Below are 17029 nucleotides of genomic sequence, written 5' to 3'. Positions count from 1 at the left end.
GGAAGTCGTGATCGTAGTGTTCCTGCAAGGTGAAGTTGCCTCTCCTCCATGCTCCCCTCTGCCTGCTGTTTGGGTCCCAAGGGTTCCTTCATGGGGACCCCTCAGCCCAGCTGCTTGGTGGGGAACTCCTTACCCTCAGGGACACTCAGGGACACTCCTGGAGCTGTTTTAGCCACTGCCCTCATGAAGTCTCCTCCCGCCCCCGATCAGAGCTGCTTCGTTTGCAGAGCGAACTATTAAAAGCCTTCTGAGAAAGGGCTTTTTGATGGATTGCCTCCTGGGCAACAGCCAGGGCCCCAGCATCAGGTGGGCCCGCCCAAGAAAGCACCCACTGTGGGCAGCCGGAGAGAACGCATGTGTTGTCGCCTCAGTGCCAGGGACCGAGGAGCAGGGCGGCAGCTAGTCCCAGACACGCTGCGTTTTGTCTTTTCTAGACACCCCTGGTGACAGGAGTCCTCAGGGAGGCCTTTCAGAAGTGTGTGGTCCCTCTTGTCACACAGAATTCTGTCCCCTCAGTGTTTTGATGAAGCCGCTCTTCATCCTTTGCTGTCTCTTTGAGATGGCGTTGCTTTTGTCAGACGGCTTTGTGGAGAAGTTCTGGATGAGGGGGTCCTGCGTTATGACTCTTAGTCCAGCCCAGCTTCGGGAGCACTTGGTTTATCAGGGAAGGAGAGTAAGGAGGCCCATCCATCCTTTCCTGCTCTGTTTCCAACATGTTCTTTCCAAGACTAAAGGCCTCTTTTGTGGCCCCTCAGTATCTCGCCTTCCCTTTTCCAAGCTGGGTTACTATTCTCACTTGCCTTTCCTGAAGCCCTCTGTCATCTTACCTCGGGGCAGATTTCATCCTTTGGGCCTGTCGCCACATCTTGAGTCACAGAGGTCTGTCAGGGTAACTCGGGGAGGATTGTGCTCAGTTCTGCGAGTCACGCACAGAAGCTGTATTCTAGCTTGAGCTCACAAAGCTCAGAAAATACTGTGTTCCAGTTTGGAAAGTTTACAAAGTAGATGGCACAGTTCAGGTAGAGCTAGCTCATTAAGTCTATCTTGAAGAGACTTGAGCTCATATTTCAGGCAAAGCTCTTGAGCGTGCTCACATGTTGTGAGCATGCGCACATTCGCATTAGGGTTTAATTCTGTTTTCTCACCTCACTGTGATTCATTCCAGTTTGCAGGTGAGAGAACAACTTGATTGAGGTGAATTTTTCCAGATGTGGCAGATTTGGGGTTTGAGTCACGGTCTGTATCTTTTAAAAAAGGCTTGCTGTTTTTTTCTAGAGGGAAATTTTGGAGAAACCATACTTCTTAGACCAGAATCTACATTTTATTTACCCTTTATATCTATAGTGTGGTATCGGAAGTGATCCCTAACTTTGGGCCTTTGTTCATGGAAGCACATGGGACACAGCAGTGGGGTTGGGGTTGGGGTTGGCATAGTGCTTCTCATGCCTCACCTTCCCCCCCCCCCGCCATGTTCCTTATGCTCCCGGGCGAGTTCCCTGTGGTGCTCTTTGTGCTCCCCTCTAGTGCTCCCCTGCAGTGTTCTCCATACTCCCCCATAGTGCTCTCCATGCCCCCCATGTTCTTTGTGCCCCCCTGCAGTGCTCTTTATGCTGCTTCCTATGCTCCCCTATAGTGCTCCCCATGCCCCTCAAAGTGCCCCTCGTGCCCCCCAAAGTGCTCCTCGTGCCCCCCGTTCTCTCCCAAGGTGCTCCTCTGCAGTGCTCCCCTGTGGTGTTCTGTCTCCCCCCTCCCCCCGCTGCAGTGCTCCCTGGTAGTACTCCTTGTGCTCTTGGCTGCCTGCCTGCCCACCGGTTTACCTCGCCCTTTTGGTGGTTCCTGAATCACCATGCCGCTTTGACCTGCACACAGCCCTGGTTATCCAGACTGAACAGGGACCTGAATCTCCTTGCACCTCTGTCGTTCTGGGAAGTGAAGGCAGAGCTGCTAAAAGCCTGGCTTGTCTTCTCATGGAGGAAGACAAGGCGGCCATGGGAGCCGGGCAGGGTGTTCACCGTCAGCACCAGGCCCTTTGTTTCTCATGTGGTAGCATCTGTTGCTTATCTACTTTTGGGCAGGTCTGTGAGTGAGATCCGGTCTGTGCCCTGGTGTGCCTTATCGTCAGGCAGGGGGCTGTGCAGGGCTTCCAGCTGTTCCTGAAGTCAGGGTGGGCATATTTGCTGGGGGAGGTGGGATCGCATCTTCTCTCTCACATGTGCACTCTTTTTTACTTAACTTATTCATGTAGCACGCTTGCATAGTGAAAATAATACACACAGGAATTAAAAATTATTGTGTTGTAAATACTGCAGATGTATGTAGGGAGGCTGATTTAAACCAAAATAGAGATGAACAATAGGACACACTACAGAAACTTAAATCCAACAGGACTTTATAAAGATGCCAGGGAGGAAGGGTCCAGGGGCACCACTGACATTGCATTTTAACTACCTGCACACGCTGGGGCATGTCTTCAAGGTCAATTATCGACAGGACCCAGGAGAGTTGTGCATGGGGGTCCCCAAGATCCACGCATTCCTGCCACAGCCCGGGGAGAGGGGCCCTTCCATTGGCTCCTTCTGTAACGTGGGCTTTTTCCCAGAGGCCCATTTGCCACCCATGTGGACATCAGGTGGGACCTCAGTGGCAGGGTATCTGCTGAGGGGCTTTCGTCACTGGACCTGAAGGGACCAGGCTGTGCTCCCCTCTGCAGCTCAGCTCTAGGCCCCTGGAACCTTATGGTGATGGAGTCAGGTTAGGGAGGGGTGCCTGAAGACACCCTGGCCTTCTGGGCATCACTGCCCCCTCTAGGAGGGCACTCTGAACAAGGCAGCGGTGTGAAACTCTGTAGACACAGCTTATTTCAATCTAGGTTTTTGGGGCTTCCCAGTACGAGGCTCTAAACCTTTCGGTTTATGCCATTTTGTGACATTCAGGCCACTGAGTGTCGCCATCATGATTCTCTTGTTCCTTTTGCTGAGGAAGGTGTTTGGGGTGGTTCTTCAGAATCCTAACCTTGGCGGCCCATTCACCTCCCCCTGGCTGTGGGCTCAGCCAGCACACAGCGCCGAGTCACGTTCCTTCTCTCACATCCAGTGGGACTGAAAACTGCACCTGCGTGTTTTTCTGTGGGTCAGCTCTGGTACATCACAGCTCAGAGAGCTAATGGGAGTGAAGACCAAGCCTTCACGGGCGTGTTGAAGGCCGTCGCTGTTCACGCATGGTGGGTTCTCTGTGGATGTTGCCGGCATGCAGCAGCAAATCCCCTGATCAGGGGCGGTGGGAAGGAGGAAAGAAAGGACATCCTACGTCCTACTTACTGGGCCCATGGCTTCCTTCCTGACTTGCCCAGATGTATCAGAAGGGTCAGCATGACCAGGGAATTGGGCTCAGGCAGAATTGCCAAGGAAGGGTGAGTCTGCTTCTCAGAGACCCATTCATCTTTCTTCAACGTTTCTTTACTGAGTTTGGTGGTTGCACTTGGGTCTTGTAGACAGAAAGCTCTGTAAATCACTTCCCCAGCCTCTTCTCACTGGGAGGGCCTCTGCCTAAGTAGGTAAATCCGATGCCCCTTTGACATTGTTATATCCGAATGCTTATTAAGATAACAAAAGCAGCCTTCTAACCCTGCTTTTAAAAAAAGAAAAAGGCAGCGGGTGCCTGTGAAGCATGCTTTTCTTCCCTTTCCTGTTCCTTCCGATTTGCCTCTCAAACCTGGTGGCCTGCGCCCTGGGGAGCCCTGTTGGAAAGCAAGGCCAGTGGGGCTAGTCTGGGCTGTGGAGCTGTTGGCCTCTGGCTCCTCTTTGGCATCAGGTGGCCAGTGACGGAGGCAAGAGTGTTGTTCTCTTCCGGGCTTGGGAGGCAGGCTGTTCTAGAAGGCAGTCCCTCCTCCCAGCTGCCGCCTTTCCACCACTGCAAGCAAGAAAGCAAGCAAAAACCCCCTGGCTCCTTCTCTGTGACTGTAGGGTGAGGGAGTGCCTCAAAGAGGCTCTGCTTCAGTCTCTTTGTTCTAACCACGTGGTAGACACTGCAGACCCCACAAGGTTATTGTTCAGTATGCGTTCATGGAGCACTGGTGGTATGCAGGGTGCAGTGGGGCGCAGGTGAGTCAGACACTGTACCTGTCCCCAGGAGCTCACTGCGGGAAGCTGGTATGAGTGGCAGAGTCTAGAGGAATAGGGGAGAATGGCTGAGCTTGAAGGGCAGAGCTGTTCGTTCTGGCTGGCGGAATGAGCCAGAGAAGTGTCACAAGGAGGGAACATTCAGACAAGAGGGTCTGTGGAGAAAAGGAACTGAGTACAGGCCTGGACATGTGGCAACAGACACAAATGGAGCGTGAGGGCCCTTCTTTCCTCCCTCCCTCCCTCCCTCCCTTCCTTCCGCCGCCACCTCCGTCTCCTATCCTGGGTCGTTCTCAAACTTGGCTGCATGTTAGACTCACCCAGGGCTGTAAAAGTACCAAGCTGCCCGCCACTTCCTCCCCAGAGATTCTGGGCTGGTCTGACTGGGCGCCCAGCTGTCAGGGTGCAGGACCCGGGTTCTAGGTACTGCTTCCTGCTGTGTGTGCGGCCGCCACCCTGCTGGGCTTGGAGACCCCAGAACCTAACGTAATCCCCGACGCGTCACAAGACCGTAACAGAAGCCGACTCCTTCCACTACTGACTTGGAAGGACAGACTTGATACATGGACGCATGCGCTTTCCCACTGTCGGGGCCTAACTTGGAGGTGCCGAGTGGGTTGTAGCATCGCTGCCCCTTCAGCGTCAGTTCGGAGGTCGGTCTGTGGCCCTGGAGTTTTAAGGAAACCCGTTTTCCCGCTACAGTGTGGTTTTCTCGGAGGCCTAACTGTCGCTTTCCTCCTAGGTGTACGGGTCCGGGTCGCAGACGAGGGCGTTCCAGTACGTCAGGTAAGGCAGCTGGGCCCGCTGCGCGCCAAGTCCGCCTTAGCGCCACTCCCAGCAGAGGTGGTGCAGACCAAGCAGCCCGCGTCTGTTCGATATGTTCATTATTTTCACATCTCTAACATGGCTCGGTTAAAAGTCCATTTTAATTTTCAGATGGGAAAGCCCTTGGGGTTCTCTGTTTAAAAGGTAAAATTTTCGGGGCTCCTGGCTGGCTCAGTTGGTGGAGCATGCGACTCTTAATCTCAGGGTTGTAAGTTCGAGGCCCTTGTTGGGTATAGAGATTACTTAAAATCTTAAAAAAAAAAAAAAAAAATTAAAATTTTACACGTTAAGTCTGAGGCATTTATGACTCATGTGCTAATCTTTTACTGCCACCTAGTGTTTCGTAGGGAAACTTGCCCAGTTCCTGAGGGCGACTTGATTTCAGATCACACCAGTTGGAGAGCTGGCCTTACTCATCCAGCAAACCTGCAGGAGCTGAAACACACCCGTCTTAAACGTGGGTTTCTGGGGCGGGTGAGATTGTCCTCATTAAGGAAAAGATGAGGTAGACCATCCTCCTGTCAGATTTTATGCGGGACCTAAATGCGGGTAAAAATACATGTGAGAACCTTGTCGAATAGTCTCAGTGGTAATTATTATCGTTTTCTTGTTAATCCTCCTAAGTCTCGTATTCTTGTTGGCCAGTTCAGTTGGTGATATTTTAAAATGCAGTTTGGGTTCTGGGAGAAGAGTTTACTCTATAATCAGTTGCATAGAACAAAATATTTGCCCACATGACACGGTTACTATGAATTCTGTACAAGTTTCTGATATCCCAAATCATTGTAAAATCCAGTTCTGTATTTTGGTACCATATATTTTTACTGTGCAATGTAAATACCCGGGAATGCCTGTCAGGCAGGGTGACGGCCGCACGCACAGCAGGAAAATGCTGCTCCTGGAGTGTCCCGAGGGCATCCCGGGGTGCTGTAACCGTGAAGTGGTGGCAGCGGGGGTGCAGGTCTGGGCCACCTTGGCCAGAGCAACCACGTAGACTTTTGTCTGATTATGTGAGAATCCTAGGGAGAAGCCTCTTTGAGAAAAATAACTGCTAGGGGAAAAAATTAATAAAAATAAAAACAGCCACTGTAGATTTTTTTCTTAAACACATCTGTCAGTTTTCACAGTTAGTCTAAAAGAAAGCTATGAATAAACGTACATCACAGTCAGTGTTTTTTTTCTCCCCAGCCATGAGTGTCTTGCCAAGCAGGACACAAAGCCTGGGAGTAAAATATAGCTGGCACATTTTGGTGCCCGAATATCCTAAGAAGAGATTTAACCAGGAAATAGCAGGATCCCTCTAGGACTGTTTTCATTTCAAAGCAGTTACCCCAGGAACCTTGTGCTCAGAGAAAATGCATCAAGCCAGATTCTGTATCCGGGCCATCTTAATTGGACTTTGTGTATTGAGTACTGTCTTTTCATAATAACACACCTTCCATCCCACCCACCTTCGCCCACCTCACCCCCCTCCTCTGTGCACATGGTGAGGGAGTCGTGCGGTCGTCCGTGACGTGACATTACCTAGAACCACCTCACCGGTGGCCTCCAAACTTCTCCAGCTGTGACAGCTCGCAAAGTGCCAGGGAGACTGCAGTAAAAGGCAAAGCAGTTAGAACTCACTCTTCTTAACTGTGCTCATTTACTTCAAAGGCAACACATACAGAATTCATTTAAAAGGGCCTCAGACTTTTTCTGCCAGTAATTAAAAGATGTTAAGAATTCAGCAGTGCACATGCCGCACACCATCCCAGCTCAGGAGTGAACGTGCCCGCAGTGCGTGGCCTGCCCTGATGTGTTTCCATGACATACCAAACTCAGACAGCTTTCCTGACTTCCCAGTTTTATTATTTAAGACTCAGATAAGTTAGTTTTGCTAGTTTTAATAAGCTGGGGTTTTTTTGTTTTTGTTTTTGTTTTAGAAACAGTTTTGTAGTTAAGAATGCACAACGTCTGAATCTATGGTTACCTTACTAAGTTAACTGTTTCCAGAATCCACGATCGCCTTGAAGTGGCATTTCCCGGTTTCTGAGGTCCGGGTGACCATACCATACACATTCACATCTTGGCATGACTGTGTCTGATGTTTTCCTGGTCAGGTTATGGCCTCATCCCCACAACAAAGGCGTGCTGTCTTTTTTTTAAAAAAGTCACTTTGTCAAAATGACACTTTTAAAGAGCTTCAGGTTAAATGGGTGTGATCTATGCAATTTTGACCTTAAAAGTTGCCAGCTGATTACATAAAAGATGCATGCCCCCCACCACGAGGATGATTGCATGAGTCCATTGTCTTCCAGCTTCACGTGGACCCCCTGGCATTTCAGTATTAAAATGGATTGTGGATGCTGGTGAATGGCAGCTTTTAACGTCTTCTGACGACTATGCAGAGACCTATGCCGTGAGAGATGTGTTGTGATGTAATAGAATAGTAATTACTGCCATCGTGATGAAGTGACTTTTTGCCAGTTTCTAGAAAAGTCATCCAAAATCAGCAGTTCCTTGCATTTGTGCTTGACCTATGAGAATGGAACGGACTATTTAGGCATGTTCACTTAAAATACCCAATCATCAGAAACAAAAATTCAGAAAATAGTTTAACTGTTTGCCAAATACCCCGCCCCCCCCCTTTTTTTTTGGACGAAAAGGAAAGCAAAAACAGGTTTTGTTTTGAAGTTGACCATAGTAACCTGCTCCTTGCTGGTAATGATGGAGGAGGAGGAAGGGAAGGTTTCAACGCAGACTGCATTTGGATCACCAGAACAGAACTTTAAAAGTCTTCTGAGAAGTACAGCTAATGAAAGTAGACGTAGAGAACATGCTCGTGTGTAGCAGTGAGGTGTCATTTTTACGAAGTAACTTTTTTTTAACAGAGCCACACTTTAAAGCCTCTGAAAATAAGAACCAAACCTTGGTAAGCGAAAGTTTGCTTACTTCTCTTCACCTTCATGGCCCAGTCGGTCACGATCCATCTGAAACATCCAGGTCCCCGACCGTTCATGCGAGGAGTCTCGGGGGGCGGCGAGGGGTGGGGGGGGATTTGAAGGTGAGGGGGTAGGGAGCAGTGGTCTGGTTTATTTCAACACTGTGTTGTTTGGCTTTATCTGTGATTTGCCAGTATGAGAATTACATACTGGAGTGCATTCATTTCAGTGGGTCTTACTGGTTTTTTTTTTTTCTTTCAAATCATTGCTTTTTCATATGGACCAGCTACGTGGGCTCACATTTAAACATGGACTTTTCATCAGAAACTGTATTAACACCATCTCTTGGGGGCATATGTCTGTTTTATTTTTATTTTCCAATCGTCAAAGGGTTTCAGAAGTAGACGAAAGTAGAGAACTTAAGCCCATCCGTTGCTTCCATTCCTGTTTAGCCATCTCTACCCCACACGCTGAGAGCGAATTCCAGATGTCATATCATCATCCATGAATACTTCAGCATTCTCAACGCCGCTTATTTGCAGGATTTTGTTTTGACATCGGCTTTCCATTTGGGGTTTGGTTTTCTTCTGGGAGGTGGCGTGGGTCTGCCCGGCACCTGCATGCTGCGGCGCCTGACCCGGCCTTCTGTTCTTTTCCAGCGATCTGGTGAACGGCCTCGTGGCTCTCATGAACAGCAACGTCAGCAGCCCGGTCAACCTGGTGAGTGCTTCCACTCCTTCCACACCCCCTGGAACAGGTCAGAGTTGTGTGCTTTTGTGAGACCATAAAGAGCCCAGCAACCTTTGCTTTCTTTGCCGGCAGCACACGTAGGGCATGCGTGTGTTTGCTTGCTGAATAGTAGAGGGGAAAAACATAAAATAAGAGCGTGCAAAGGAGTAAAACGTCTGCAAGGCATGGGTGAGTGGTGTGACAAACACTCACCCACCTCTGTCATCCTGAAGGGCCTGGGTCTGGAAATTTGTGAAAGCCTTTGGTGACAGTAGATGGACAGTTTTTTGTGTGCATTCCTTTCTCCGTTGTTTGGCATAATCTAATCTCTGGAAGACTTGATTAAGTGAGCTTTAGATCACGGAGGTTAAGAATGTGTCCCAGGTTCTGATCATGTATAATTCAGCTGGCTGCTCTGGGGGCACCTTTGTTGCTTCTTCCTTCATTGCTTCCTGTGGTCCCAGAATCTCCCTCTTGGAGGGATCGTAAGGTTCTTGCACTCTGTGTTTTTAAGCAGTTTTACTGCTTGGTGAACATGCATCTCTTCAAAGCACTTCATTCTGTCTCTGGCCAGTTCTAATTGGCAGGAAGCATTTCCTTAGATTTAGAACTACAATCATGTTCTCTGTGAGCTACCCACTGGCCTTACTTCTCAGCGTGGAGGCCATTCAAGCTAATCCAATGCCTCCCGCAGTTGGGGTAACTTTCCAAGGATTTGGAGGGCAGGGTCATACCCTCTGAGTCTCCTCCTCCCCAGCTCTCAGCCAGAGTTCATGTTCATGTCTGGAGTCTTCCTACCCTCTCACTCACCGTCCTCTGAAGAGCTTCATTCCATCTTGTTTAAAATGTGAAGTGTCCAGTGCAGATTGCCCATCATTCAAATGCTCTGTTTCTGCCAACGGCCCCTGACATTAGCTTATTGGGAGCCATGGCCTCACCTTGACAAGCCTTGGATCGGCTTCAGGTGCTTCTCCCAAACCACCTCTCCTGCTTCCTACAAGGTTTAAAGGTTCATAGGTGTGGCCATGCCTGCTGATTCTTCAAAACCACTTCACTCAAAAACCTTTCTTTGTACTTTTCTTTGTAACCAGCAATCTGAAGCATGTTCTGTCGCATTCATTTTTCACCGAGTTGGGAGGGAGTTCTTACCAAGTAGGAAAGGTAGAGACCTCATTCCCTTGTCAGACTGTTGACCGATTCATGGGTCAGCATGCACCAGCCAGGGCTGCCTTCATGCACTTTTCAAAGAACATGAAATTAGAATGAGACGTGTCGTGTGAGCCTGTTTCTTCCGAGCCTTTACCTACCTGATGCTGTCAAGGCCGGGCCACCTTTATCCTGGGTGTTGCTCCAGGCCCTTTAACATGGTGATGTTGTCAGTGATGTCCCCCACTCCCCAAGTAACCACAGTCTTTTCTTTAGGTACTAGGTACCTTCATTCTTTCTGAGGGGCCTTGACACAGGGCCCTTTGGGAACTCCCATCCCTGGGAGAAACCCGTCTTCCCCAAAGTCTGAAGAGTGTCTGCACGTAGTGCTGACAAAGACGGAGCCCTTCCCTCCCGAGTTCCTGTCACTCCACTTTGCTAGTCAGGCCTTTCTTAGTGCTCATATGTAGGACTTGGTCCCTTCCAGCTCCAGGCCAGATCAGGAAGTTGGGGGTACAGCGTATATAGGACACCTAATTGTCACACTTGATGGTGGTCTCTTACGATGGGGAGGGGGTGGCAAACAAGAGTAGCAGGATTGGGAAGGGAAGAGGGGCAGTGGCCGCCGTCCTGTGTGATGGAAGGAAGAAAAGGAGAAAATGGTTTTCTTTGATGGCCCCTAAGGGCAAGCTCACTCTATAAACCACATTGAGGCTTTCCCTCTGGCTGCCCAGAGCCCTCATCTGCGAGTGCATTTTGGTTCCTTTACAGCTCCCATGTGCAAGTAAGCAAGTCTGTTATTGCTTAAGTTGTTGACACAGTGCACCCTGAGGGAAATATATTGTCTTAGGAGAGCTCGTTTTGCAGACCCAAACTTTTATGCCAAGTGACAATGCAGTTATGGTAACGTTAGATACAGAAATCGTCCTGTCTCTTGGCCAGATACCGTGTGTCCATATTAGATGCTCTTGACCTAGCCGAGGGGCATTCTTGTCAACAGACAGTTAGTCTAGAGGACAAAAGCAGGACCAGACACAGTTTAGCACTTCACTAGGCGGATCAGTCATCATCCAGATCAGGGAAGCACCCGAGGAAACATGAAGAGCCAGGAGCCTCATGACTTTCCAAGATGCCAGAGTCAGCCCATGGATACTTGGAAGACATGCATGTGGTTTGGGTGGTGGTCTTTGCTGTTGTGATTATACTTATAACCAGCAACCATTTCTTCTTTAGGGGAACCCGGAAGAACACACAATCCTAGAATTTGCTCAGTTAATTAAAAACCTTGTTGGTAAGTAAGATAAACACGTCACTGAGTGAAATTGGCTGCACTCACCCTATCAGTTAATAACCCCCTGATTAGAAAATGTGTAATTAATACAAGCTAATTGAATTGGATAAAAAGCAGAACTTTTCAGGAACACTTAATTGTCTTCTGAGTCTTTAATTAAGTAATGGAAAGATAAAGATGAAGGAGCGTGGGAAGGGAGGTTGGTTGTGTTCACAGTTGTATCAGCAGGTTGGGGTGGAGTGGGAGGAGTAGATTTGTTCCCAGTGCTTGAGATGGGATAGTGGTAGATCACTCTGCACAAGTAACAAGTGTTGGATTTCCAAACACGGACAGTGATGAGAAGGAGATTTCCAAGAGCCAAGAGGGAACAGTACCAGCTTGTGTGTTTCTGATGGAATCTGCTGGCGAGTTTCAAGTTCTTGGCAGTTCCGGCCAACCTAGCCATGACATGTTGGCGGCAGTGTAGACACTGGGAGTAACCCCAATCAGGGGCGTGTCTGAAAGTTAGAAGAAGCTTTTGTGTTTTCAGACAGCACTTGCGTTGCAGATGCACGGTGGGTGAGCCCTTTGTCACATCAGCAGGCTTACTAGAGCTCTGGGAAGTCCTGACTTTTGGGGAGGGGGGGAATGATCTGTTTTCCATGGTTGACCAAGAAATTTGAGTCAGAACACAACCAGATTGGAGTGTGGCTGGCTAGACTGGGGTAAGCCTGATGTAGGATGTGCTCAAGTGCTTGTCTAGACCCCATACTTAGCTGGGTTGACTCTTGGGGGCTGTCCTTCCTGAGTTGGAGCTGTCATCTACCAGCATGTTCTTATCAGCTCTGGACACTCGGACAGGAGGGGGGCTGGCCATCCTTGGTCATAAATTGCAGGATCTCATGGCCCCAGCAGCCTCCCCGAGATGTACTTCCCCAGCTTTCCCACTCTGGGTCTGCCTGTCTCTACCCAGGTAAGGAAGGGATGTGCTCAGATAGCAGTTTGTCCAGGATCTAGGCTATCCCAAACCTCTATCTCGAGCGGGGCCCAGGGGCCAGCATCTTCAGCGTCACCCAGATGCTTGTTAGAAATGCAGAATAACACACCCCAGCCATGTCTTCTGGATCAGAATCTGCATTTTGACAAGATCCTTGGGCATTATAATCACTACGGTTCTGTGAAAGGCTGAGGAGCACACCACTCCAAACTGCAGAGGCTTACAACAGCAACCGTTGTATTGGTTTGTGATTCTGTGCCCGGGGCTGGCCTCCGCTGGGCGTTTCTTCTGCAGGTCTTTGCCGATGGTCCCTCGCGTGGCTTCATTCTGCTGGCCAGCACGGTAGCTGGACATCTTATGTGTTGGCTCAGGGCTCACACCTGCAGGTGCATAAATAGTTAGGTCTTCCATAAGGCGTCAGCCTGGAACTGGCCCACAGTCATTCCTCCTGCACTCTACTTGGTTAAACACGTTGGAAGACAGCCCACTTCCAGGCCAGGGGCTCCTGCAGTGTGTGAATGCCTCATATGTGGCTCAGTGAGGCCATCGGATCACAGATGACACCACGTTTGCCACTTTTACTTACTTTGGAGTCTGGCTCTGTGGGCATGCCTGCTGTGTTAGCTGATGGTGGGTGGTCTGCCTGGGAGCGGGCAGCTAGGGAGCCCTGCCCTTTTTCTCAGGAGTGACTGCCTCCCACCCAGTTCTCATGGGGCCAGAGGTACAGTCCCCCGTGTGACTCAGTGACTCCATGGGAAATGCATTCCGTCATCTGCACCCTTATTCACTGCATGGAGGGAATTTCACTTTGAGGCATACAGTAAAAGTCCCACCTGGAGTGGTTTGTGATTCTCTTACCTTTCTTTTTTCTTAATTCAGGTAGTGGAAGTGAGATTCAGTTTCTCTCCGAAGCCCAGGATGACCCACAGAAAAGAAAACCAGACATCAGAAAAGCGAAGATGATGCTGGCGTGGGAGCCTGTGGTGAGTGCATGGCCGACACTGCCCTGTCGACAAAGGCCCATGGCGGGTCCTTGTGGGCGCTGGCGTGCTTGGGCGGACAGGACGTAGGGTTTTCTCCAGGCTGGTATATGGCTTCTCCTTTCCTGTGTGTCACTCAGTGACAGGGGAAATGGGAGCCCACTGTGGAGTCTGCTTTTGTAAACTTGCACACGCACATGGCTTACTCCATGAAAGAAGGATCCAGGGCAATGGCTGCATGCACTCTGGGCCTGGGTCGCCCTGGCTGACCTGCCTGTCTCCACTCGGCCCAGGATGTCCTTGGACATGCAGGGTTGGACGAGGTTGCTGTGTCAACCGGGGCAAGCAGGTCACCCCAGTTCCCAGGAAGGTGGAACACCAGGTTGGGAGTATGAGAGACCAAAGTCCAGGGAGCGGTAACCCTCCATGCCTTTCTGTTGCTCCTAGACTAAGTTAGACTCCATGTGGCCTGTGGGAAACTGTGCAGGTAGATTAGTGTGTGTCCTGCAGGTAGATGCGGGAGATACCCAGGGAAGAATAAGTAACTCAAGAGGTGGCTTTAGAATTTAGGTTTAAATACCATCTTAATAGGGAAAGAAGAGGGGCACATAGGCCTCTTAGAGGACAGTAAATGATTTTTAAGAACGGTGAATGGGGGCGCCTGGGTGGTTCAGTGGGTTAAGCGACTGCCTTCGGCTCATGATCCTGGAGTCCCGGGATCGAGTCCCGCATCGGCCTTCCTGCTCAGTGGGGAGTCTGCTTCTCCCTCTGACCCTCCCCTCTCTCATGCTCGCTCTCTCTCATTCTCTCTCTCTCTCAAATAAATAAAATCTTTAAAAAAAAGAACTGTGAATGGGCCCTTAGAAGAACAGATAGGAGATAAGAGAGCCAGTGACAGGGCGCCTGGGTGGCTCAGATGGTTAAGCGTCTGCTTTCGGCTCAGGTCGTGATCCCAGGGTCCTGGGATCGAGTCCCGCATCGGGCTCTCTGCTCAGTGGGAGGCCTGCTTCTCCCTCTCCCACTCCCCCCTGGTTCTGTTCCCTCTCTCGCTGTGTCTCTCTCTGTCAAATAAATAAATAATATATTTAAAAAAAAAAAAGAGCCAGTGACAGTTTACCTGGTGTCCAGGTCTAGTGCCCTCTCCTGTGGTGAGAGTCAGTGCTCCCTAGTTGATGACACCTCTGGGAGGGGACTCAGGACAGCTGGATTTCTGTTGGAGGGCCTGTCTGGTTGGAGGAGTTCAGAGAGAGCCTCACCCTGCACTTGTTCAAGAGGCTGCAGCCCAGCACAGTCCATATACCTATCAAAGTGGCAGATTTGGGGGTGATGTGGTCCTGAGATCCCACAGTCATGTTTTGGGGCGGTCTCTTCTGCTGCCCTCCAGAGAGCTGAGTAGAATCCTACAGTGTTGAATCTTAAAGGGACTTGAGAGTTCCAGTCCGATCTTATTTTATCGTGGAATCTACAGGTCTGAGTGATTGAAGGCCACAGGGATTTGTTGAGTGCACTAAAAATATGCTCATGCCCAGACAAAATTTAATACATAAGAATTCCCGCCACAATGGGGCGCCTGGGTGGCTCAGTCGTTAAGCGTCTGCCTTCAGCTCAGGTCATGATCCCGGGGTCCTGGGATCGAGCCCCACATCGGGCTCCCTGCTCCTCGGGAAGCCTGCTTCTCCCTCTCCTACTCCCCCTGCTTGTGTTCCCTCTCTCACTGTGTCTCTGTCAAATAAATAAAATCTTTAAAAAAAAAAAAAAAAAAGAATTCCCACCACACAAAGCAGCAAGTGCAGATCTTTGTTTTTAGAAGGCATTTGCCATCGGTCCTTTTGTAAGTAGAGCCCCTTTATTTTAAACAAAATAATTTTTAAAAAGCTAAATGTACACTTGCTGTGTAGTAACTATTGCTTTTATATTATGTGAGGTATGTAGGTATTTTTATTTTTCTGGAGTTTAGATGCATAACATTCTAACACATTTAGAAGATGAGACATCTACCACTGGTTTCTCTTACTACTAGTTTCAGCTAATTAGTAGTTTCTGAGGGATCTTGTCCAAAGAAGCGTTTAGTCATATACCCATCTTGATTTTTCCATATGTGTCTTGTTGACAGTGCTGTTGAGGTACAATTCGCATATAGCAAACTGCCTATATTTAAAATGTCCAACTTGATAAATTTTGATGTATTTCTTTACCCGTGAAACCATCACCACAGTCAAGGTAACAGGCATACCCTTCTCCCCCAACAGTTTCCGGGTGCCCCTTGGCAGCACTCCCCTCCTGACTTCTCCCCTTGTTCTCATGGGCAGCTGGTTGGATTTCCTGTTGGCTGCAGGGAGGGGCTCTGAATTAAGATTGCTTCCGCGGTGTCATCATGGGTTCTTCTCAGACTCAGCCTCTTAGGTCACTGGGAGCGAATGTCACATGGGACAGTGAGGTGGGTGGGTCACGCACAGGTGTTTCCCAGGGCACCCTCCCTCCATCATACACTTCCGAAAGAAAGGCACATGCACACAGGCATTATTTTCAGGTGCTCTTTGTGGTTGATTCAAACTGAGATAGACCCCAAACCAGCAAGAGGTGGTTCAGGTCTTTGGGGATTAGAGCTCATCTTGTGTCCATCTGGGGTGTAATTTGTTAAATTGCCCAGTGCGTTCTGAAAGCGGCTTTGGAAGGACCTTGTCCTGGCGAGCCCATGATGCCGTGTGACCCACCCGCGGTGCTGTGAGTGCCCCTGCGGAGGGCAGGCCGCTCATCAGCATTTCCTGCCCGCGAAGCCCCGGGGAGGTCTGCAGTTTCTTTCAACAGTGACCTTGTCTCCCCTTCTCACCTTCTCTTTAAACAGGTCCCGCTGGAAGAAGGTTTGAACAAAGCCATCCACTATTTCCGTAAAGAACTCGAGTACCAGGCAAATAATCAATACATCCCCAAACCAAAGCCCGCAAGAATAAAAAAAGGACGGACACGCCATAACTGAAAACCTCACTTCTCGGGACGGGAGACTCCCTGTTTCACACTTGATGGGATGTATTTTTTTTTTCTTTTTTCTTTTTTTTTTTTAAAGAAAGACTTAAAACAGGTGTCATGAAGAACAAACTGGAATTTCATTCTAAGCTTGCTTTGAAGAAATGGATGTGCCTAAAAACTCCCCTCAGAAAACTGCAAATTTTGCCTTGCACTTTTTAAAATCTGTCTTTTTATGTAAAATAGCGTAGATGCATCTTTGCGTATTTTCACGTTTTTTATCTTGCTATGAGAGCATATGTCGTGACTGTCATTGACAGTTTTATTTACTGGTTTCTTTGTGAAGCTGAAAAGGAACATTAAATGGGGTGAAAAATGCCAATTTTATTTATAAAAGTGGGTACTTATAAATGAGACATTATACTATGCATAAAGGACAAAAAAAAAAAGCAAATTTAGCAGTATTGTCAGGTGGGTGACACACCGGCTTTTATTCTTCAGGCAGATAAAAGAATTCTGTTGGAGAGCTTTATGTTTTTTTTAATTCAGAATTCTTCCAAGGTCTAGTTTTTAGTTGCAAACTTGACTTTGAAATACTTCTGTTGGTTATCATGATCAAGGATATTTGAAATCACTACTGTGTTGTGCTGCGTATTTGGGGTGGGGGTGGGAGGGGACAAAGTTAACGTATTCTTGGTTAACAGTGGTTAAATATGCTATTTTAATAAAATATTGAAACACACTTGCAATTTTAAAGGTTGGCTCTCTGCTTTGCATGGTGTGTTGTTGGATTGCTAAGAAAAATGCTGTAGAATTTAAAGGAAAAACCCGAAAACATCCAGGTTGGTATATGTAACCTGACGAGTGGGTATTAAAAACATTGCTCTGCTCCTGGGGCTGAATCTGCATATAATATTAACTGCTGTGTGGAGAGACTTTTCCGATCTCACCCAGGGTTTGAATCACTGTGTATCCTTCTCTGGCAGCAACGACCAGGTGGAGAAAAAGAAGTGCCATTTGTTGTAAAATCTGTAAACTAGGTGTGTTGAGTGAAAACTTTGAGAGCTTTTGCTTTCATT

The 17029-nt window shown here is 48.7% G+C and overlaps 1 protein-coding gene across 3 annotated transcripts in view; it reads left to right on the top strand.

The window, feature by feature from the left end:
- UXS1 (UDP-glucuronate decarboxylase 1) overlaps window positions 1-16044 on the top strand; it is a 99365-nt gene extending 83321 nt beyond the window's left edge. For all 3 annotated transcript variants that reach the window (XM_064572674.1, XM_064572672.1, XM_064572673.1), the window contains 5 exons: window positions 4861-4904; window positions 8524-8584; window positions 10973-11030; window positions 12886-12989; window positions 15832-16044. In XM_064572674.1, the coding sequence (XP_064428744.1) occupies window positions 4861-4904; window positions 8524-8584; window positions 10973-11030; window positions 12886-12989; window positions 15832-15963 (399 nt within the window). In that variant the 3' untranslated portion in view covers window positions 15964-16044. The remainder of the gene's footprint in view (window positions 1-4860; window positions 4905-8523; window positions 8585-10972; window positions 11031-12885; window positions 12990-15831) is intronic.
- Window positions 16045-17029: the final 985 nt, after the last annotated feature.

This window comes from Mirounga angustirostris, unplaced genomic scaffold (assembly GCF_029215605.1).
Source record: "Mirounga angustirostris isolate CCGP_5_RB_7025 unplaced genomic scaffold, mMirAng1.0.hap1 SCAF_10, whole genome shotgun sequence".
NCBI lineage: Eukaryota > Metazoa > Chordata > Mammalia > Carnivora > Phocidae > Mirounga > Mirounga angustirostris.
Note: the sequence above shows the minus strand (reverse complement) of the source record. Positions and strands in the feature narration are given on the sequence as shown.